The sequence below is a fragment of the Oreochromis aureus genome, linkage group 12 (genome assembly GCF_013358895.1).
Source record: "Oreochromis aureus strain Israel breed Guangdong linkage group 12, ZZ_aureus, whole genome shotgun sequence".
NCBI lineage: Eukaryota > Metazoa > Chordata > Actinopteri > Cichliformes > Cichlidae > Oreochromis > Oreochromis aureus.
In genome coordinates this window covers 21,769,227-21,791,567 of record NC_052953.1, presented here as the reverse complement: position 1 = coordinate 21,791,567, position 22,341 = coordinate 21,769,227, and the positions used below count along the sequence as shown (strand labels likewise).

Sequence of the window (22,341 nt, the reverse complement as noted above, 5' to 3'; positions counted from 1 at the left end):
GTTAACATAGCTGGACTGGCCATCGGGCATACCGGGCATTTGCCCGGTGGGCGGATGACTTTTTTTTTTTTTTTTTCTTTGTAACGGTAGGAACAATGAGAGGTGGTGGATTGGCCAGATGCTGGCCGATGTGTAAAAATAACTCAGTTGTTTGGTGGTGGCTAAGGCGGAGCTTCCAGAGGCTGGCAGGTGGATGAGGGAAGGGGAGGCAGTACGAGGAGAGACCCGAGGCAGCCGCCGGTCCGACTGTCAGGTGAACTGAACTTCAGGTAAGAAGTTATGACCTGCAGTCTACAGTGGCTTGCAAAAGTATTCGGCCCCCTTGAACTTTTCCACATTTTGTCACATTACAGCCACAAACATGAATCAATGTTATTGGAATTCCACGTGAAAGACCAATACAAAGTGGTGTACATGTGAGAAGTGGAACGAAAATCATACATGATTCCAAACATTTTTTACAAATAAATAACTGCAAAGTGGGGTGTGCGTAATTATTAAGCCCCCTGAGTCAATACTTTGTAGAACCACCTTTTGCTGCAATTACAGCTGCCAGTCTTTTAGGGTATGTCTCTACCAGCTTTGCACATCTAGAGACTGAAATCCTTGCCCATTCTTCTTTGCAAAACCTCTCCAGCTCAGTCAGATTAGATGGACAGCATTTGTGAACAGCAGTTTTCAGATCTTGCCACAGATTCTCGATTGATTTAGATCTGGACTTTGACTGGGCCACTCTAACACATGGATATGTTTTGTTTTAAACCATTCCATTGTTGCCCTGGCTTTGTGTTTAGGGTCGTTGTCCTGCTGGAAGGTGAACCTCCGCCCCAGTCTCAAGTCTTTTGCAGACTCCAAGAGGTTTTCTTCCAAGATTGCCCTGTATTTGGCTCCATCCATCTTCCCATCAACTCTGACCAGCTTCCCTGTCCCTGCTGAAGAGAAGCACCCCCAGAGCATGATGCTGCCACCACCATATTTGACAGTGGGGATGGTGTGTTCAGAGTGATGTGCAGTGTTAGTTTTCCGCCACACATAGCGTTTTGCATTTTGGCCAAAAAGTTCCATTTTGGTCTCATCTGAGCAGAGCACCTTCTTCCACATGTTTGCTGTGTCCCCACATGGCTTGTGGCAAACTGCAAACGGGACTTCTTATGGTTTTCTGTTAACAATGGCTTTCTTCTTGCCACTCTTCCATAAAGGCCAACTTTGTGCAGTGCACGACTAATAGTTGTCCTATGGACAGATTCCCCCACCTGAGCTGTAGATCTCTGCAGCTCGTCCAGAGTCACCATGGGCCTCTTGGCTGCATTTCTGATCAGCGCTCTCCTTATTCGGCCTGTGAGTTTAGGTGGACGGCCTTGTCTTGGTAGGTTTACAGTTGTGCCATACTCCTTCCATTTCTGAATGATGGCTTGAACAGTGCTCCGTGGGATGTTCAAGGCTTGGGAAATCTTTTTGTAGCCTAAGCCTGCTTTAAATTTCTCAATAACTTTATCCCTGACCTGTCTGGTGTCTAAATCCAATCGAGAATCTGTGGCAAGATCTGAAAACTGCTGTTCACAAACGCTGTCCATCTAATCTGACTGAGCTGGAGCTGTTTTGCAAAGAAGAATGGGCAAGGATTTCAGTCACTATGTGCATAGCTGGTAGAGACATACCCTAAAAGACTGGCAGCTGTAATTGCAGCAAAAGGTGGTTCTACAAAGTATTGACTCAGGGGGCTGAATAATTACGCACACCCCACTTTTCAATTATTTATTTGTAAAAAATGTTTGGAATCATGTATGATTTTCGTTCCACTTCTCACGTGTACACCACTTTGTATTGGTCTTTCACGTGGAATTCCAATAAAATTGATTCATGTTTGTGGCTGTAATGTGACAAAATGTGGGAAAGTTCAAGGGGGCCGAATACTTTTGCAAGCCACTGTATCTGGGTCAGATATAAACCAAGTTTAGGTGGAGTTTATTTTTGTTGTGCTGACTTTTTACAGTCAGTTACAATAACTCGTACTGTGTGCTAGCTAGCATGACGGAGTTTCTATACAGCTGGGTGGGTGCCAGTAGCAGTTTTTGATACAGGCGACACGGGCGGTTGCCCGGGGCGGCATTGTGGTGGGGGCGACATCACGGGCATCGACAAAAAAAAAAAAAGTTGCTCATAATCATGCTGCCCCGACATCAGCCAGCACATATTGGGAATGGCATAGGCACCGATCAGTTTTCTATCGCCCATTTGCTGGGAGTAAGGGCGTCCTCCGTTTGCGTGGTGCGCCTGCTGCTTGCGGCACAGGGAGGAGAGGGCGGAGCGGCGGGGCATTCATTCGCTGGCTGGAGCGGCATCTAATAACCAACTCGCAAAATAAAACAAAATAAAAACAAACCAACAAACACGAAAACACCAGACATTATGATACAGACTTATAATCTGCGCCGATGTTTTTTCAAAATTCTATACGTGAAAAGTGAGTGTGAGAGCCCTCGGTGCGCCTGCTTGCTGCTGAAGTCAAAGTAAACTTTATTGTCATCTCCGCTACATACAGTACAGTATATAGAGAGACGAGAAGACGAGGCTCCAGTTACAGCAGTGCAAGTAAACAAACAATAAATATATGAAGAGTAAGAAAATAAATATACACTATAGGATGAGGGGTAAAGGGCTCAATACCAATTTAAAATTTATAATTTACAGTTTGATGATTTAAAGTCTCACACAACCCGTCGAAAGGGGAGGGGGCAGCTGCTTCCAAATAGAGCACATTTCATTCATAATGTTGTAAATCCAAGCCCATTATGTATTCATGATTTGAATCCTGGGTTGTGCGAAATCCCAGAAATACACCTTAGACAAAGTGAATCTGTGAACTAAGGTGTAGGTCTATTAGGTTACGTTGTGGTGATCCTCGAGTTGGGGGACTTGTGTTCATACTGGAGTGCAAAATTAAAACCAATGGAAGATGGATAAGAAAAGTTCAAAGTCATCAGGTCCTCAGTTTAGAAAAAAGAGAAAAGAAGAGGAGGAGAAACGAGCAAAAGATACAGGTAAGCAGATGTGTCATTGGATAATGGCAGGTCATCCTGAAACAATCAGAATCAGAATACTTTATTAATCTTTAAGGAAATTATGTGGGTTACAGTTGCTCCAAGAAGAAATGGTAAAAATAGTAACAGTAACAGACTAGTAAAGGGGGGGGGCAGAGGGAGTGTTCGCCCAGGGCGCCAAACAGGCTAGGACCGCCACTGGTGGGTGCTATGATGTTACTGATAGTGAACTTTATTTTATTCATAAGGTTAGTTAGTAGAGTTGCCAACTCCTTAAAAAATAGAATGGTCCCTCATTCAGAGAAAATATTACATGTTTCGTATTGAGGTGAGAAGAGACGCAGTTTGTCCCGTACTTTAGCTATAATGAAAAAAAGACACAAAGCTGGAGTTATTCTGTCTTTACGCTGCACAGCTGCCTCTTCTTCTCTCATTCTCTCCCCTCCCTCTCCTGTTCCTACTTCAGTCATGAAACTGATCAATGATCAGTTGATTGGTTTTTCTCTCTTGTTTGTTTATCGCCCACTTTGCGCCAGAAAGAGGAAACCAGCGGATGTCACGCTAAACAACAGCAGCACGTTTAAGCTTGATCAGCTGTTGTTAGAATTTACTTAATATTAATTTCTAGTATCAGCTGATGTTTGCTGGAGCCACAGCTGTAAAAGCTGCTGGTCCTGATATCGGTTTGGATATGTGGTGAGAGGGAAACATGAAGATGAAACCAGGAGATGTCCTTACTGAATCATCAGAGCTGAACAGGTGATGGAGAAACAGGTTTACCTTTTAGGTGACATGAATGAGTTGAAGTTATGAACTGTTTCTGAGAGACAAATAACACCAGGATCCTTTTCTATGTAGCTGACAGCTGGTAACTGTGCAGGGGCGGGTCTAGCAAAGTGATGCCAGGGGGCCAGGTAGGGCATTAACAGGGAAAGGGGGGGACAAGGAAATACTTTTCTTTCTTATTCTCATTTAAAAGGTCTAGCTTTATTAAATAATTATCTGAATCTTGCGAATAAAGTTTTTATCTGACGTAAAATGTATAGAAATCATACATATACCAAAAAGACCGTGTACATCACTGTCACAAAGGCGTTTGTTTTCATTCAAAGGCTTTATAGCTTTAATACATGGTGGGCCGGTCTGTAGTCAAAATGCCCGATTTTTTGTCCCAGTCCAGCCTGCAGGTTAATACTGGCAGTGTCACCATGCCAGCTGACTGTATTTCATCATCAGCCAGTGTTGTTCTTTATACATCAATATTACCAAAGTTTACCATAAGGCAGCATAGAAAGTATTTACTTGCTTTCAGGTTTTATTCAAATGTTAGTCTTTTCATTTGTTTCCCCACTTTTTTCCTGTTTCAAAATCAAACACCAGTTTGTGAGAAGATTATCTTCTTTTTTTAATAGACAGATAAAGTTTTGCATTGGCTAATTTGCCAATTGTATGTTAAAAATGTTCGTATTTTAATATTCAAAAATGTTTTTGCCCAAAACATATGTGCACTATATGTCAGTAAAAATACTATGCAAATATTGCTGTCCTTGAATGCTGAATAAACACTGACAAAGCACTGATTGTATCTCTTGTACTTTATCAACGCAATATCTAAAAACTTTGCACCGTAGTGGTTAAAATCTCATTCTAATAAGAGTCAAAAGCATATTTGGTTATTAGGTTTATAGGGTTATTGAATTATGGTTAACGGTTGGTACAATTCTTTTTTTTAACATTATCTGCCAATCACATCTGCCACCCTTCTCCAAATCTGTGCCCCTACCTGGCCCCCCAACAAAAATTTTCTAGACATGCCACTGACTGCTGACTACAGAATGTTGAGAAATGAGGGATGAAGTGTGAGAAAATGTCAAACTGTGCGAATGATTTTTATTGATCGTAGTATAGGAACTAGCCACTGCAGATTTTTGTGTTCAGTTGTCGGCTCAGTTATTTGTTAGAAAATATAATAACACCACCCGTTACTACAAAACATATAATCAAAGTAGGCTATACAGAAAAGCACAGGGCGTGGCTGTAGTAGTTTAAATTGGCAAGATATGATGGACCATGACCACATGGACTCATTTTCCTCAAATGTTCACAAGAGTAGTTCAGCCAATCATTTGCAAATGTATGCATGTGGTTAAGTAAACAATATGTGCAGGACTGTCTACTGTTCTATTTCCAGCACACCTGTAATGTGACTTGCATTTCCTCAGTGGGAAAATAATGCAAATATAAGTGTTCAGAGACATGATCGGTCAACAGCATCTTGTAGCTAAGTGATAGGGTCCTATTGGTCATAGTTCAGAGATCACAAATGTGAATCTTCTGTTGTCAGATGAATTAAATATAATAAATATGGACAATATTTAATCTCTGGAATGAGAGGATTATTTATTAAATATTTGTTATTCCTGTTATTACAAATTTAAGAGAAACCAATATGGTCAACGACTGAAATTAAACCAGAAAATCAAGCTGTAAATCAATCTATTACCAATTATTCTTACTCTTACAATTAATTGCAATAAAAAAAAATAGGAATGAAAGCTCGATCTACCTATTCTACGGCTTTCTATCTAAACCTGTCAACGAGGGGTACATCCCATATGTCTCATAGGAAGGTGGTGGAGCAGATTCAGGGGCAGCTGGATTTTGTAGAAAGCTCATCCCCCCTGACATGTAAGCATTTGGAAATTCATCAAATCCACTGGTCAAAAAGTCAGATGACTGCTGATTATCAGACCCCTCTAAAGCAGGCAGGATGACTATGGGGAACTTGACTTCTGGGTCTGAAGCATACTTCACATCCAGATAGACCTGTGGTGGAAAAAGAGTCAAGATTACCATGCAGTAGAAAGACATAAAAGTGAAGCCAGATAGGCCTACTCACCCGGAGTCTGTACTCTACTTTGATGATGTTGCAGTTTAGGATTGAGGTGGCCACGGTGGAAGGGACGGTGATGATCCTGGTGACAGTCTGACCTGCAGAGTGTGGGATGGCTTCACCCTCCTCCTTCAGGATGTCTTTTGTTTCAACTTTCCTTTTCCTGTTTGCAAAGTAGCTGTATTTCCTGTACAGACAGTACTTGGGCTTAATGTCACGAGAGGATTTGTTCTGAAGTGAAGCCATGACCTTTATGCCTTCTCCTGGATATAACAACAAGAACAGGTTATACATGAGTGTTACGCTCTGTTTGCCATGAATTTACAAATAATCAAAACACTGGTTACAGAAATATGAAACTTTTAAGTTGCGGGTGTCACTATTGCAAAATCAATGACTTGCATTAATTCCACACAGAAGAGAAATGCATTTCATTATATGAGTGTAAAGTTTGACAGCAGTACTACAAGGAGAGGACGGTTTGCAAAGTCCACATATGGGCGATATCTGTTATGATATATTATCTACCTCGACTATAGGCTAATGGTCATAATAAAATAAACCCCCTAAATGTACTGAATGGAGCAGAGGTGCCTCAAACATGTGTCTTCTTTTGAATTTGAGGTCATTTACCAAGATTACATTTGGACATTTTCTGGTATGCGTTTAGGAGTGAAGTATTTACATCATATTTACATCCCAGTCTTTACTTCCATGGCCTGTGACCTACATTAGATATCATCTTATCTTTAGACCATAAAAATGTTCCATGAGCAAATGGACCTTGAGCTGCACATGTTTCAGCTATGAGATGAATTTCAATGTGTTCTACTGCCATTTTCTATTGTAATCCACTATTAGAATAACGTGCAGATTGACTGTATGGTTCAGTAATGGTTTAAATTACCTTGGCAGAAGCCTGTTTTTGCAATGCTTACATCCATGGCCACAGATCCCGATGAGAAGAGCTTCATTTTCTTATCAATCATATTTTGCTGTGGGGTCTAACATAAAAACCGGGTGAAATTTAGAAAATCTGTGTATGAGTGTATGCATGTGTGTATTTGTTCAACAACAATGTAAGGGTACCATCAGCACTGGATCAGTGTTTCTCTTTTGGATGAGTGTGAACTCTGCCTTTGCTTTGCTGTCCATTCTCATCGACCGGTTCAGATTTGCCTCGACTGTGTACAAAATCTTTCCACATGAGCTCTTGAAGGAGGACGGCAGGTCTCTGTAAGATGTGGCAACAAAAGGTGCAATGAAACTTAAATGAAAGGATATTGTTTTAGAAAACAAGAAACGTGTTTGAATATGTTTATATGGAACACCGATGGCAATAATTTTGTTCAGAAGAAAACTCACTGCGCTGGAATCTGAAAGGTGAATGGGTAGACATGGCAGCCGGCGGAAAGAACATTTTTGCCTAAGGAACAATGAATTAGTCAGATAGCATGTTTTTTTTTTAATGTCTGATTAAAGGAAGGTTTGTAAATTTGTCTCTGTGACTACTGTTTTTAGAAGGCCTGCTTGAAATTACAGAAAGAGAAGAGCAGGAAAATGTTATTCCTGCTATTATTGCTGCCATCAGCACGAACTGGTCAAGATTGTACTAACATCTTGTTAAAAATTCATTAAATGTTTAAATTTAAAAAAAAAATGTATAAAGTGCAGAAAGTTTAGATTTATTGAGGATTTAGATTTCCTTACTAGTTAAAAGGCAATTTTTGTGTAAATGATCATTCAAATAAAAGCTTTTCTGAGAACAGTAGCAGATTAATTAAACATACCACCATTTAAAATGATTACAGCATTGTGCTAAATTGAAAGACATTAGCTTACCCATAGATTCCTGAATGACAAACTGCTTGATGCTGAAGTACTTCTCTTTGCTTTGGTAAGTCACGATTGTTTTCCCATGATTTTCAGTCCATAACACCTGAGCTTTTCCCTTCAGCTTTACAAAGAGTGACTGTACTTCGCACTCATTAGTTAATTCAAATGTAACTTGTCCCATGAGATAATCACCACTACTGAAAGTGTTGCTTTTGTTTAGGGGATTGTATCCCACTGTAAAGTTCTTAACACTACTCGACATAGTACACTGTTCAAAGCTGAAAGCACAGTAAATGCCAGATAAGCACGAGGAGAGAGGTTTTATATGTCATGAGGAGGGTTTGTAGGTGCACGTACAAAGAGTTTTGATAATGATTAAACCACAAGGCCCTAAAGTATTCATGTTTATTGGTAAGAAACATTGTAAATGTCTGCTAGAGTAAATAAATCTTGTGTAAATAAAATGTATAGGCATGGTGCTTCTATAAATTAATGAAATGACCGAACACTAACCTCGTACTACTGTGTGTGTAGGTGCAAACAGCATTTCGGACAGTATAATCTATGCAATCACATGATATTGCTGACAGACCTGTTTTGGGTGTGACTTGCATGGATCATGCAGTTAAACACTGGAAATGTTGAGTGTTTACTTAAAGGAGAGTGCATCCACACACCAGTGTGTCTAAAGGTAAGGTTATATAAAAAAGTCCTCATTAATTATTCTGTGGTCGTAGCCCATTGGCCAAATCTGGCCCATTGTGTTCTCATGCACACCTGTCGGCCAGTCAGGTTTCTGTTCATCAGCCACTCCAGCTACACACTTTCACAGCTGTAAAAGTAGACATATTACCCATTTAACTAATTATCATATCTGCCTAATCTCTTATTATCATATCTTTAGCTATAAAAAAATTCCATCTGCAAAATGACCTTGACTTGTAAGATCGTGTATTGCAGTATTGCAGTATTTTATTTTTTTAATCACTGCAATACACTGTTAGAATAATCTTTTGAAGCAAATGCATATTTCAGTAATGTAAGAGTTGTCTTCTTTTGGAAGCCCTGCACAGCTCATATCGCAAATGTTGAGATATACTTTTGTTTAGTTTTTTTTAATTGAAATGCTATACACCAGCTCTGAGTTTGTATCTAGCACAGATGTGGTGCTGCTGTTAGCAAAGTCTGTCCAGACAGTCATGTGAAGACATCCCCGAGCAGAGCTTCAAAGTGCTTTGTAAAAACCTTCTTTAGTCTTATTCATCACTCAAAGGACTTTAATAATACATAATACGTACACCTGTTTACATACACACCCATTCTTTTTTATTCCACACTGGTAATACACTAAGGCCCATTTTTTGGGTTAAGTATATTTACTAAGTATGTTTACATGTGGATGTGTCAGAAACAATCTCGATTAGGATTACTGTTATAGGCTGTTATAGTTTTATCAGTTTCCCATAAGCAGTCCTTGAAGAACAGTGCAAACAGTACAAACAGATTTTTTCTTAAACCTCAATATCCATCAGCATCAATATACCGCAGCATATAAAGTGGAATTTATAAATCCATATATTTAGAACAAATTAGCACTGTGTATAAAGCTGAGTGCTGTAGACCACATAAAAGGATCAGTCAAAAAAAAAACTTTTATTTTGTCTGAATACAACAGAAAAACTTAAAAATACAAATGCAACGATGCTTCAAAACATACTGGAAGTGAAATTAATATCTTAAGCAAGTAAGTAAGTAAAATGTACTTCAATAGTACCGTTCAAGATAAAAATTGCAGAGTATTTCCCAACAAAACATTAGAGCACAAAAAAACAAAAAAGCTCAAATGCATCTTTTTTCAAAGTTTAAAAAACTAATATTAAAAATATTATAATTTTAATTAATTATATTCAATGAGTGTATTTTATTGATTCACAGAATCTGCTCCTGCTGGTCCTGTTCTACTCCACAGCAATAAAAATATTTATGCACTGAGTGGCAAAGATTTGATATTTAAAAATCCATCTGGTAAAAATTTATCAAATCACACATCGGTCATGGAAATCTTCTATAATCACACTGATAAAACAAATGAATATGAAAATATACATTTTCTCTGATGCACTAAGTAATATCTGGAATAAATGTTTTTTATAGTTGGCTATATACAATGATTTTTATAGATATCATATCATCTCTGTAACACATCATAGTACTTCCTTGAGTTATCCAGAATATTTAAATTTCCCGAATTTCCCTAGTTAGTGTCTGTATCCTGCAAATGTTCTTTTATGTAGTTTTAATCATTTTATTCTATTTTATTGCTGAATAATCTCTTAGTTGAGTTGTGTTGGTATTTTCTTTTACATATTTTCACTGTGCTGCGGCTAATTAGTGCTCTCCACCTGTTGGTGTATTTATTCCCTGTTAATGTGTCTTTCTCTAAATTATTGTATTACTGTAAAGCACTTTGGTGTACCGCTGGTTTTAAATGTGCCATACAAATAAAGTAGTATTGTACTGTATTGTGTAAATCAGAATCAGAAATAAAAAGCCTCCAAATCTGTAGCCGAGCTTCTAGGACTTTCTGTCTGAACTGTTCAGGGAGGGGTACATGTCATATGTCTCATAGGAAGGTGGTAAGCCATCAACTCCAGGGGCAGCTGGATTTTGTAGAAAGCTTGCCCCTTCTGGAAAGTCAGAGTTTGAAGATGCTTCAAATCCACTGGCTGAATAGTCAGATGACTGCTGCTTATCAGACCCCTCTAAAGCAGGCAGGATGACTATGGGGAACTTGATCTCTGGGTTTGAAGCATACTTCACATCCAGATGGACCTAGAAAGAGTCAGTGCTTATTAGACTCGTAATGCACACTTGATTAAATAAAGATGTTAACAAGGCTTGGGAAATACTTTCAGGAAGATAAAATAGGCCTACTCACCCGGAGTCTGTACTCTACTTTGATGATGTTGCAGTTTAGGACTGAGGCAGTCTCGGTGGAAGGGACGGTGATGATCTTGGTGACTGTCTGACCTGCAGATTGTGGGATGGCTTCACCCTCCTCTTTCAGGATGTCTTTTGTTTCAAGTTTCCTTTTCTTACTTGCAAAGTAGCTGTACTTTCTGTACAGACAGTACTTGAGTTTAATGTCACGAGAGGATTTGTTCTGAACTGAAGCCACGACCTTTATGTCTTCTCCTGGAAAAACAACAACATCAGGTTAAAGTTCTGTCCTACAACACAATTACACTGATGTTATGCTGCATACAAAGCTGTGGATTTCAGTATTGCAAACGTTTAGGAGTTTAAGTTATGTCATCATCTGTTTGATCTTTGCAGGAATGAGTTCGCAAAAGTTTTAAGATTTTCTATATTTCTGCAAAAATATAACACATTTCACCAACATGTGCACTACATGCCTTATCTGTCATTATAGTTTATCTTCAGTCATAAAAAAATCCATTAGCAGGTTTTTTTGTTCTGTTTTGTTTGTTTTTCCAGGCAGTGAATGTATATTTCAGTAACGTAAGATTGCACACAATTCATAATTACCTTGGAGGAAGGCTGTTTTTGGAATGCTTACATCCATGGCCACTGATCCTGATGTGAAGAGGTTCATCTTCTTATCAGTCATATCTTGCTGTGGAGTCTGAGAAGAAAATCACAATTTAGGTACATGCAGTGTTAATTCTTGCGGGAGTGTAAAATATGGCAGTTTGTAAGGGTACCATAAGCTCTCGATCAAGGTTTTCTTTGTGGATGAGAGTGAACTCTGCCTTTGCTTTGCTGTCTTTTCTCATTGAGCGGCTCAGATTTGCCTCCAATCTGTACACAATCTTTCCACATGAGCCCCTGAAGGAGGACGGCAGCTCTCTGTAAGACAGGACAATACTATTAACAAATGGGTGAGTGCCAGGATATCATTTAAGGAAAAATTGAAAACACTCGAGTGCTTATCCTCATAATGATAGTTTTTTAAGAACTAACTTAGAGAAAACTCACTGTGCTGGGATCTGAAAGGTGAATGGGTAGACATGGCAGCCTGGGGGAATTACAGTATTACCTGTGAAGTAATAAAACAGTCACTTAATGTAGCTTTCATTTCCGATTTAGGACACTCTTGGACTAGCCTTTTCGGTTTTCTTATTTAAACACTTAGTTTGTTACTTTCAAGGATTAGGGGGAAGGTAGTGCAGGAGAAAATGATCTGGCATTATTTGTGTGCCTGAATAAGTTTAGAGACAGATGCCAATTGAAATTTTGACACTTCAGATTCACTTATTATTGTTCATTACTAACAGACAAAAATCCTCTCGTGTAATGGAAAGAAAAAAAAAGGAAGAAAAACAAAAGCCACAGTACTACATGGTTTAAAAAAATAATTGGGAGTTGACTTGCACAGTAATTAAAGTTGCAAGAAAAAAAATATGATTACAGGTGATTAATCCATTGAAAGACATAAGCGTACTTACCCTGAGATTCCTGAATGACAAACTGCTTGATGGTGAAGTATTTGTCTTTGCTGTGATAGGTTATGACGGTTTTTCCATCGTATTCTCTCCATAAGACTTCCGCCTTTCCCTTCAGCTTTACAAAGAGTGACTGTATTTTGCATTCCTGTGACAACTCCAGTGTAATTTGTCCTGTAATATAATCGCCACTAACAAAAGTATTGCTTTTGTTAATGGGATCATATCCCACTAAAAAGCTCTTAATAATATTTGGCATAATGCTGTCAAACGCTGCACAGTGCTACGAAAACAGCAAGTGCCAGCTAAGTGTGAGCAGCGAGGTTTTATATCTCATGACGAGAGTCATCTTACAAAGAGCTTTGGTAATAATTAAACCACAGGGACCTAAATAAGTGCTAGCACGTGGTTCTCCCGGACCACCTGTTGTGGGATTGTTGTAAAACTTTGAGCAATATATATGATCATGTGATTGAACTGGGGAAATATTAAATATTTACTTAAAGGAAAGTGCATCTAAATGTAAGGCTATTAAAAATAAATAAATATAAAATCCTCATTAATTAGTCTGTGGTCAAGCCCATTGGACAAATCTGGCCACACTCATGTTCTCATGTTCACCTGTTTGTTTCTATTCATCAGCCACTCCAGCTACACAGATGGTCTTCTTTGGGAAAGCCTGCCCAGCCCTCTACTCTTGAACTATGTCTGTTTGCTTGTTTGTTTATTTTTTACATGAACTGTAATCTGTCTAGTCTGAGCTGTATGAAGTATCTCACCTAACACATTCAAACTTGGCCTGGAGTTAATCTCAACTAAAAACCTGAAAAGTTGTGTGAGTGGATCTGGCAAAAACGCTCTTCTACCAGGCTGACAAAATCTGTCCGGAGACAGGCATATGAAGACCTTCCGAAGGCCGCTATAGAAATGTTTTAGGAAAGAAATATGGTGTAAATAATATATAGGAGCATGCTGCTTCTGTAAGTGAATGAATGATGAAATTGAAATAATGCAGTTTCCTAAATGAGCTCACTGTTACCATGTGTACACATAAACAGCATTACTCACACAGCACGTGGTAGCGCGTGATACTCCTAAATCACCTGTTGTGGGTGTGTCAAACCTTTGAGTATCAAGCAGGGATCATGTGACTAAACACAGTGGAAATATTCCAGGGAAATATATCCATATTCATGTAAAGCATTTAAATGTAGTGTTACAGAGTGTAGCCAAAATAAAATCATTATTCTTCGTATTTGAGATTTTTTTAAGGTCTTGTCTTTTTACAAAAGACATGATAAATACATTTGAACTGTGTTTTCTTCTAATGCTTCCTGGACTAAAATCAACCTATCGTAGCACATGACAGTTGAGTCTACTACTTATTATATTGCATGCAATTTCATTGCACATATCATACACCTAATTTGATGCAAACATCATTGAACTTTCACATCAATATAACTATATTATTTTAAATTATTGTGGTGTGCCTTGATGATCTGGTTTGTCCTCTGACAGTTTGAATGTAGTATGAGGATGTCAGCAGGTTGTGAATATTAATATTAATCCTGTATTAAACTTGTAAAGAGACTAATATTGATCCTGTATATTTGATTTCAGCAAGTAATTGCAGACTACAGGATGCTGAGAAACGTGAGGGAATTTTAAAACCACACCAACATACCAATATATATTTTTCATTACATGTAATACAGGAGATGGCATTTCTGTCTACCCTAATGACCACTGCAGATTGTTGCACACTTTTCATCTTAATTATTTGTTATGTTAGTTGTTAGTTATGGATCATGAAAGGAAATTGGCACACAGAGATTGCTCATGTACAGGGCCCAGAGTTCTGTGTCTCTGGGTAAGAGGTAAACTGCTAAATTGCACCTCTTCACCCTTTAAACCTGCACACTGCTGCCCTCTATGGGAAATAAGATGGGCTGCAGCATATTTACAACTAGGGCACAGTAGCACAACAGCAAGCTCAACTAGTCTGATAACACACACGGGCATCAAATTTTAGTTGAAGCTTGTGTGTGTTATTTAATTTATGCAAATACTACATTCGATCACCCTAATGCTAGCACTAATTCAAATGGTTCTAAAAGTCTGCATATGATGGACCCTAAGGGGGTGACATCATTGAGATAATAATAAAAGAATGTTTCTGTTAATTGGTTGAGACAAGCTCTCCATAAATAATGTTAATAGCAACTGAGCATTAACCATTTTTATCTGGAACAAAAAGAAGCAACCTACCTACCTAGGAGCAAATCCCAAATCCCCACCAGCCTCTAACGTTGGCTTGGAGAAAATGTTGACCAGAAATTTTTCTTTATGTTTCTTTAGGTTGACTCAGTATCAACATTTGACCTCATTTTTTCTTAAATTAGTTTTTTTAAATATATATATATATATATATATATATATATATATATATATATATATATATATATATATATATATATATATATATATATATATATATATATATATATATATATATATATATATATATATATATATATATATATATATATATATGATGCAAAATTCTTTATTTGTTCGAGTGAGAGCAGCACTCTGGCGCTGCTCGTGAGCTTAATTCACCATGGCAGCTAGTCCCAGATAACGTGGAAGTTGTTGAACTACAGACCACTTAGAGAAGTTTCCTTCCAGTGAAGTCATTTATTTGACATAAATTGTAATTAGTATACTGCACTGAAGGAAGTTCAAACCACTGACCTCCCATTAGCGAACAATTTGAGCTACAATCATTCCAGCTACATATCTCCAGGACCACATACACATAAACATAAACAGACACTCAAAGCCTGAAAATAATGCAGGTCATGCTGTTTCAAAACATAATTCTTTTGTTTACTATTTACAATGTAGTCTATTGGTATCACAATCTTTAGACAATCTCTGAAAGATTCTCTGAAAGAGTGTACTGAGATTAGGTATTTTCTATTTTAACATGAGTTTAAACAGAAAAAAAGGACAGCCTTGATCATTTTTTAAAAGTGAAATTTAACTATGGCCAATTTGATCTCTGGCCCTGAGGCATAATTCACATACAGATGGACCTGTGGTGGAAAAAGATTAGATGTGAGTCTTACTCTTCTTTAAATCAGAGAGAACAGGAAACTAAAACTATAATTTGCATGGGCTCAGTAAAATTGGACAATAGAAGATTCTCTGTCGTTGCTTCTTTTTCCTCTCAGGTTTGGAGTGAGCTGGCTCCTCAGCTTTTTCCTGGGATCATGCTTGCCATCAGCTCATTTAATCTGCAGTATTTAAAGAACCTGCACTCTCTGCCAGATCATTGCCTGCTCAGTGGTGGTGCTGCAACACAGGGCTACCAATTTTTTCTCTCTCCTCTTGCCTTTGTTGTGTTTTCCCTACTCGTCGTTTGGTGTTATAGTCGCCGGAAATACTCAAGCTGACTCCTACAAATCGAGTTATCAACGTTTAGTTAAGTCTGCCTTTGTTCAAGCAGAGAAACATGTCATTTACTATTTCTCTGGTTATTAACAGATTTTTTTAAAAGGCACATGTCCCACAGTAAGCAGGTAATGAGTGAATCGTTTACTAAGCTGAGACTTTTGGCTGTAATCTTTGTTGCTGCAGGATACTGCTGTTGTGTTTACTCGCATATGTGGGATCAGATTCAGGCTCAAACATGTAGGAAGGGATTTGTAAAGTTACCTGTTGTGATGCCATAGCTCTGCAATAGAAAAGCCTCACTTCTGGAACAAGCGATAAGCATTTTAAATGTTTTCTTTAATAATTCATACAATATAATAAGTACATTATCAAGTTACGTTTGCTGTTAGCAAAATTTAAGTTACTTGTGTTCCTAGTGGGTTTGCCAGTGATAATTTTCAAATGCACTAGCTAACTTCTCGGCTAATGCTAAATGAAAGGTCAGACAACATCATTGGCCATTTGCAATGTTGATGATGATGCAGGAACAACACCAACACGGAGATAACAGATTGTGCGTGGACAACATGCAACATCCATGGCCACTGATCCTGATGTGAAGAGCTTCATCTTCATATCTTCCTCAGTCATCTTTCTCACTCCCAGTGTGTCTATACACCTCTCTGCATTTAATCATTACTTATTATTAATCTCTGACTCTTTTCCACAGCATGTCTTTTGTGCAGTCTTCCTCCAATCACCTCAATCAGTCGCGCCCCCAATGGCTGTCCCTCCCTGAGCCTGGTTCTGCTCGAGGGTTCTTCCTGTTAAAAGGGAGTTTTTCCTTCCCACTGTCACCAAAGCGCTTGCTCAGGGGGTCATACAATTGTTGGGGTTTTCTGTGTTTTCCTTGTATGTTTTTATCTCTTTTGATTTTCTTAAATGTACAGCACCAGTTTTTGTTTTAAATGTGCTATATAAACAAATTCGACCTTGTATTATTGTAGGGTCTTCACATTACAATATAAAGCACCTTGAGGCAACTGTTATTGTGATTTAAATTCAGTTCAGTTTTATTTATAGAGTGCCAAATCTTCTTAACTTGGCTGTGGAGTCTTATAGGAAAATCACAAATTGGTTACATGCAGTATTAATATTCCTTACAGCAAACTCAGTGGGGGTGTATTGTCTGGCAGTTTGTAAGGGTACCAAGGATGAGAGTGAACTGCCTTTGCTTTGCTGTCTTTTCTCATCAAGCAGCTCAGATTTGCCTCCACTTCATACAAAGCCTTTCCCCCTGAAGGAGGATGTCAGCTCTTTGTGAGATGCGACCACACAACGTACAAATCAAACTGGGTGAGTGACAGGACATCTTTCAGAAAAGAGAGAACACACTTGAAAGTGTTAATCCTTAAAGTCTGTGGTAATAATAGTTTTTCCAGATACATTTCAGAGAAAACTCGCTGTGAAGGGACTTGAAAGGTGAATGGGCAGACATGGCAGCCTGACTGGGAACTAGTAACACAGTCATTTAAAGAGCTTTTCATTTCTCATTAAAGAAAGGCTTATAAATCAGACTCTTGGATTGCTCTTGTCACTGTGGTTTGCTAATTTTACTGAAGGACCGTTTCCACCATGAGGACGACAAACTAGGAAACAAATTCAGGAAGTCTTCCTTGTATTTGTGCTACTAGTTTGAATAGGACAGGATTACATGTACATCTTGGAAAAAAAAGATCATCTTACAACAGTCAGGGTCTGATTTTGTAAACTGTAAGAATATGTTTAGCGTGTAGACTAGTTTTGTCAAAATACCAGAAAGGCCAAAGAAAAAGAAAAATGATTTTGTAATACAAATTAAAAAAATGAAAGACATAGAAAAGACAAAGAAAGACCAAAAAAGGATCTATAACACCTTATAAAAGCATTACGTTATTTTCATTTCACCTACTTTATTATTATTATGCCATCACGCTGCCTTGCAATCATTTAGCAAAAGACTTAACTGTTACAGTACAATAGTTTGAGAAGTTTGATAGCATATGAAGATGGATACACCACAATGCATAGAAAAAGCAAGGGTTCAAAAAGGTAGGTACAGTTACTTTTGAAAATGAAAAACAATGTACCACCCCTATTTTTTTTTATTTCTCAATATGAATAAGTACATCAGTTTTCTAGCTGCACAAAGCACAGATGTTGGTCCTATACCATGGCCCTGTACTAGTTAATGAACCATGCAAGAAAAACACAAATAAAATCCAAAGAAACCCCAACTTATTTACCCTGACCTTCCTCAGTGATAAACAGTTTGTCTTGAGTGTATTTCGCAGTCTTGTGACAGCACATTTGTAATATGTCCTGTAAGAAAATCACCACTGTTGAAAGAATTGCTTTTATTTCTGTGGGTTATATCCTGCTGAGGAGGTCTTAATATTATTTGGCATAATATCCTGCTCAGTACTACCGGTACAATGAAGTGATGCGTGAGACGGAGAGGATGGAGGTTTTATGAGCAGGTGATGAGGAAGGAATTTGCTGATAGATACTTGCACTGTAAAATATAACTTGTTGTTTCAACTTAAAAATATGAGGTAAAGGGCTGCCTTAAAATTTTAAGTTAAGTCAAGAAATAGAGTTTGTTCTTATAACACAACCAATTGTTATCTTAATGAAAAATCACATGTTGTCTAAACTTTCATCTTAGTTTAGTTGACTGAGATTTGTTAGTCAGTTCAACTCCTTTAATTGTCATTTTTACTTGGGAAAACCCTTTCAGCTAAATTAAAATAATCTATTGTTTAAACTCTTGTCCTAGTTCAGTTGACTTGGGTTTTTTAGTTAATTCAAATACTTTAGTAGTTCTTTTAACTTAGGAATCTATTTTAGCTTAACTAACATAATCTGTTAGCTAAGTTGATTTAAGTTTATTAATTAACTGAGCTCCTTAAGGTAGCTGAGTGAACTTGTAAATCAGTTTCATTTTAATTATCAGAGTTGATTGACTGGATGTAAAGAAAAATGTGTATTAAACATCTTAAGTTTTGTTTTGTTTTTTTTAGCTTTCTAACATCCATTTCAGCAAAACTACCTGTTAGGTTTATCTTAGATCTCAGGTTTAAATATCTACATTCCTTTAAATTAATTTTCTGTTGTTTACAGAAAAAAAATAAAAACCCACAGATTCCATTAAAGTCTATCTGATCATTTCATACAGAAAGTTTGTTTTAAGAACATGACAAGACAATTACTCATGAGCACCCAACATTCACCATTTATTGTGCCATCTTAGTCATCTGAGAAACAGAAAAATCAGTGACGTAGCTCATCAGGCTCACAATCCATCAAAACTCAAAGGCTGCTCCTGTGAAACAATAAATTTGAACTTGGTCTTGAGCCCAGTTTGGGTGAAGATTAAATTCTGACCAATACTCTAGGAGCAGTAGTGATTCTTGTGAAGTAATAACATAAAGTCTGCATTAATGTAATGTATCAACGGGACACTTGCTATTTTAGAAAAGTTATTCTTTACATTTACAAAATTTTTAAACTTCATTGTGCTCAGTCACACCTGTTAGCATAAAACTTGAAATATTAAAATAGTACAAAACCTTTGATAAGTGACAGTAAAGATCAGTTTATAACAAGTAAGACATCAAACTCTTGTATTTGTCTTCGCTTTACAATTGCAACAAATTCCACAGAACCAATATCTCTGAAAATGAGTGCATGCTTCTGAAACATTTGATAATATGGATATTTCAGATACATCAGTTTGAGTCTGCTCAATTGCAAAACAAAGGAAAAAAACTACTGACTTGCATGAGATAAGCATCTGCAAAGTCCACCATTATATTGTTGTTCACATAAGTTTCTTAAACCATGAACAAATGAGTAATTGTCTAATCTGGAATGTAAAGTGTAGTCATTTAGTGACATACAAAAGTGAGAATGAGAACTTGCAAGAATAAAAAACAAACAGTAAAATAAAACTGTCCTTAACACTAAGGAACATACAATTACAGTTCTGCATGGCTTTCTGCAAGAGTCTGTTTCTTAGACCATGCACTAGTGAGATGCACTGCCTTCCACCAATGTTCATTAGGATGTTCTGAATGACTTCAAAGATGTCCTTAAGTTCCTTTGGATAGTCTATGTTGAGGGCAAAAAGAAGGCCCATCAGCATGGAAATGGCACTTGAGACATCCCTCAGATTAGACAGGATTACTGCCGCCTCAAGGACAACCAACACATCGATGATGTCTTCTTCTTTCACCATCGCAATGCCAACTTTCATCCTCTTAGAAAACGTGTCTTCAATACCTGTCGGCTATAAAAGGGTTCAAAGACAAAAAAAAAAAAAAAAATTACACAATTACAATTACACAACATTCTTTGTGCTTAAGAATTCATGTCTTTCCAAAGAAGAGCCATACTGATGCTTTGGATGATGGTGATTGGCTTTGGGTAACACTTATTAGTTGTTAAAGTTTTTTCAGAATGAGATATGCACCCCCATGTTACAAATCCATTTCTTGCTTTAAACAAAGACCATGTTCATAAATAACTGAGCATGTCTTCAATTGCAGAATTCAAACAAAATTTTCAATTTAAATGGTAAATGGCCTGTATTTGTATAGCGCTTTACTAGTCCCCTAAGGACTCCAAAGTGCTTTACACATTCAGTCATTCACACACATGGGTGGATGACTGAATCGCGACTCAAGAGTTGACAGTTCGTCTTATAATTGGAAGGTTGCCGGTTCGAGCCCCGGCTCCGACAGTTTCAGTCGTTGTGTCCTTGGGCAAGACACTTCACCTGTTGCCTACTGGTGGTGGCCAGAGGGCCCGGTGGTGCCAATGTCCGGCAGCCTCGCCTCTGTCAGTGCGCCCCAGGGCGGCTGTGGCTACAATGTAGCTTGCCATCACCAGTGTGTGAATTTAAATCTAGTTATGCTAAATATTGGCTGTGCTCTAAACCAAATCTGGCTGAGAATACATGAAATGTGCAAACTGCAGCTACACTACAGGATCAGATTGTGGCTCCATAGACAATGCTTCTTTAATCAGTTTATTGATTAAAGTTTATTTTTCCCCCTATATTAACAGCATGAAAAAAGAGCATATAGATGTGGCTGAACAGGTTGCATAATTGGCACTGAATATCAACATCCACCTTTACCCAGCTGCCCAATGACTCTCGGCCAGTAACCTTTAATTGCTTACCCAGTCTACACAGTCTCTTTTCCAGGTCCAGGACATTTCACCAAAGTATTGCCCCCACAGCTGTAGCAGCCACTGCAGCCCCTTAAATATCCTAATATCTCTGCCATTACAATATACAATGTGAGAAATCAAATGTAAAGCTGAAGTGAACAGTACAGCAGCGAAATGTCAAAGACCCTGGTGAAGACATGAATAAACACAAGACACTAATAATATCAATGCTAGCTTGCCAGTTAGTTTCTCTGAAACCCAGACCAAATCCAGTGTCAAAGATCTTGTAATAATACATTTGGTGAGGAAAAAGTACACATGTTATCATGTGGCATCTGTTGTTTCATAGATGCCACATGTTTCATTTAAAATCCACTGTGGTGCTGTCATTATTAAATTTACTAAAAGAAACAATGCTAACCTTCACAGTCTTGAAAGTGTGTGAGGGCTCTTCCTTTAGAAAATGAGGTCCTCTGTCCTCTTCCTTTGTGTAGGGCTCTGGTCAAAGAAGTCAAAAACAAAACCAAAACACTTTTTAAACAGTGTTCATGAAACATGTAGACAGCTCCAAATTCACAGCTTTTTGATACATAATTCCATCAATATATGATTATCATTGGAGATTTTGAATCAGGCTTATCAGGACATTCAAGTAGAATATGATATCCAACCTACCACCAATATACACAGATTCTGTAAAAGTTACCACACTAAATGTCCAGTTGTGAAATATGATGACAGACTTTACTTATCAGCTTTCTTTCAATGAGTTCATCAGTTGAACTGGATAACCTAAAACTTAAACAAAGGATTAGATTTCGCAGTTGAACACTTACATCATCTCCGAAGCATTTTATGAGCCTAGTTAGCCCTCCTATGCCGCTCTTGATTTTGTACAGCTCCACAAACCTCTCCATAATGGTCAAGCACAGCAAAAAGGAACCCTTTCAGGTCAACAGATGTAAGATGGGCAAATTCTGCTTCAACCTGAGCAATAGAAGAAGAGGGGTGGAGAGTACAGGCAGAATAAAAAAAAAAGATTCTTTGAGACCCAAATTTAAGCAAACAGTCATCTGAGGCCCATTAGAGAAAACACAAACACACAAAAGCAAACAAACAAAAGATGCACTTTACCTGCCGTTCAGCAAACAAGGAAGTTCAGAGAACAATAAGCTCTGTCTCGAAATCTTTTAAAGTAGAATGATTGTGAAAATGACTTATGTGATGTAAAACTTTAGTAAACGTGCGATTAAAAGAACACTGAGTAAAAGGACAAGTAACAATTTCCTTATTCCTCAGATGTTTACCTTGATGAGCAATACTGTTTTAGTCCAACTGCCTCATTAAAGTTACACAACAGGCTTTTTACATTAAAGCCAGCAAGTCCATTACATACTCCTTTTTAGATCTGAAATACTGTGCACATTCTGTGTATATGTAGTGGACA

At 37.8% G+C, this 22,341-nt stretch overlaps 2 protein-coding genes across 2 annotated transcripts; both read right to left on the bottom strand.

Annotated features, from left to right (window-relative positions):
* Nucleotides 1–4,895: 4,895 nt before the first annotated feature.
* On the bottom strand, nucleotides 4,896–8,039 carry LOC116317462 (arrestin domain-containing protein 3-like). The gene is made up of 6 exons (XM_031736235.2): nucleotides 7,777–8,039; nucleotides 7,300–7,360; nucleotides 7,024–7,168; nucleotides 6,842–6,938; nucleotides 5,941–6,197; nucleotides 4,896–5,867 (listed from the first exon to the last, which is right to left on the bottom strand). The coding sequence occupies exons 1-6, from the start codon at nucleotides 8,030–8,032 to the stop codon at nucleotides 5,613–5,615; spliced, it is 1,071 nt and encodes a 356-aa protein (XP_031592095.1). The 5' UTR covers nucleotides 8,033–8,039; the 3' UTR covers nucleotides 4,896–5,612.
* A 1,058-nt stretch (nucleotides 8,040–9,097) lies between these two features.
* Nucleotides 9,098–12,516, bottom strand: LOC116317461 (arrestin domain-containing protein 3-like). The gene is made up of 6 exons (XM_039621146.1): nucleotides 12,240–12,516; nucleotides 11,770–11,830; nucleotides 11,496–11,640; nucleotides 11,320–11,416; nucleotides 10,709–10,965; nucleotides 9,098–10,602 (listed from the first exon to the last, which is right to left on the bottom strand). Exons 1-6 carry the CDS (start codon nucleotides 12,493–12,495, stop codon nucleotides 10,345–10,347), a joined length of 1,074 nt encoding a protein of 357 aa, XP_039477080.1. The 5' UTR covers nucleotides 12,496–12,516; the 3' UTR covers nucleotides 9,098–10,344.
* Nucleotides 12,517–22,341: the final 9,825 nt, after the last annotated feature.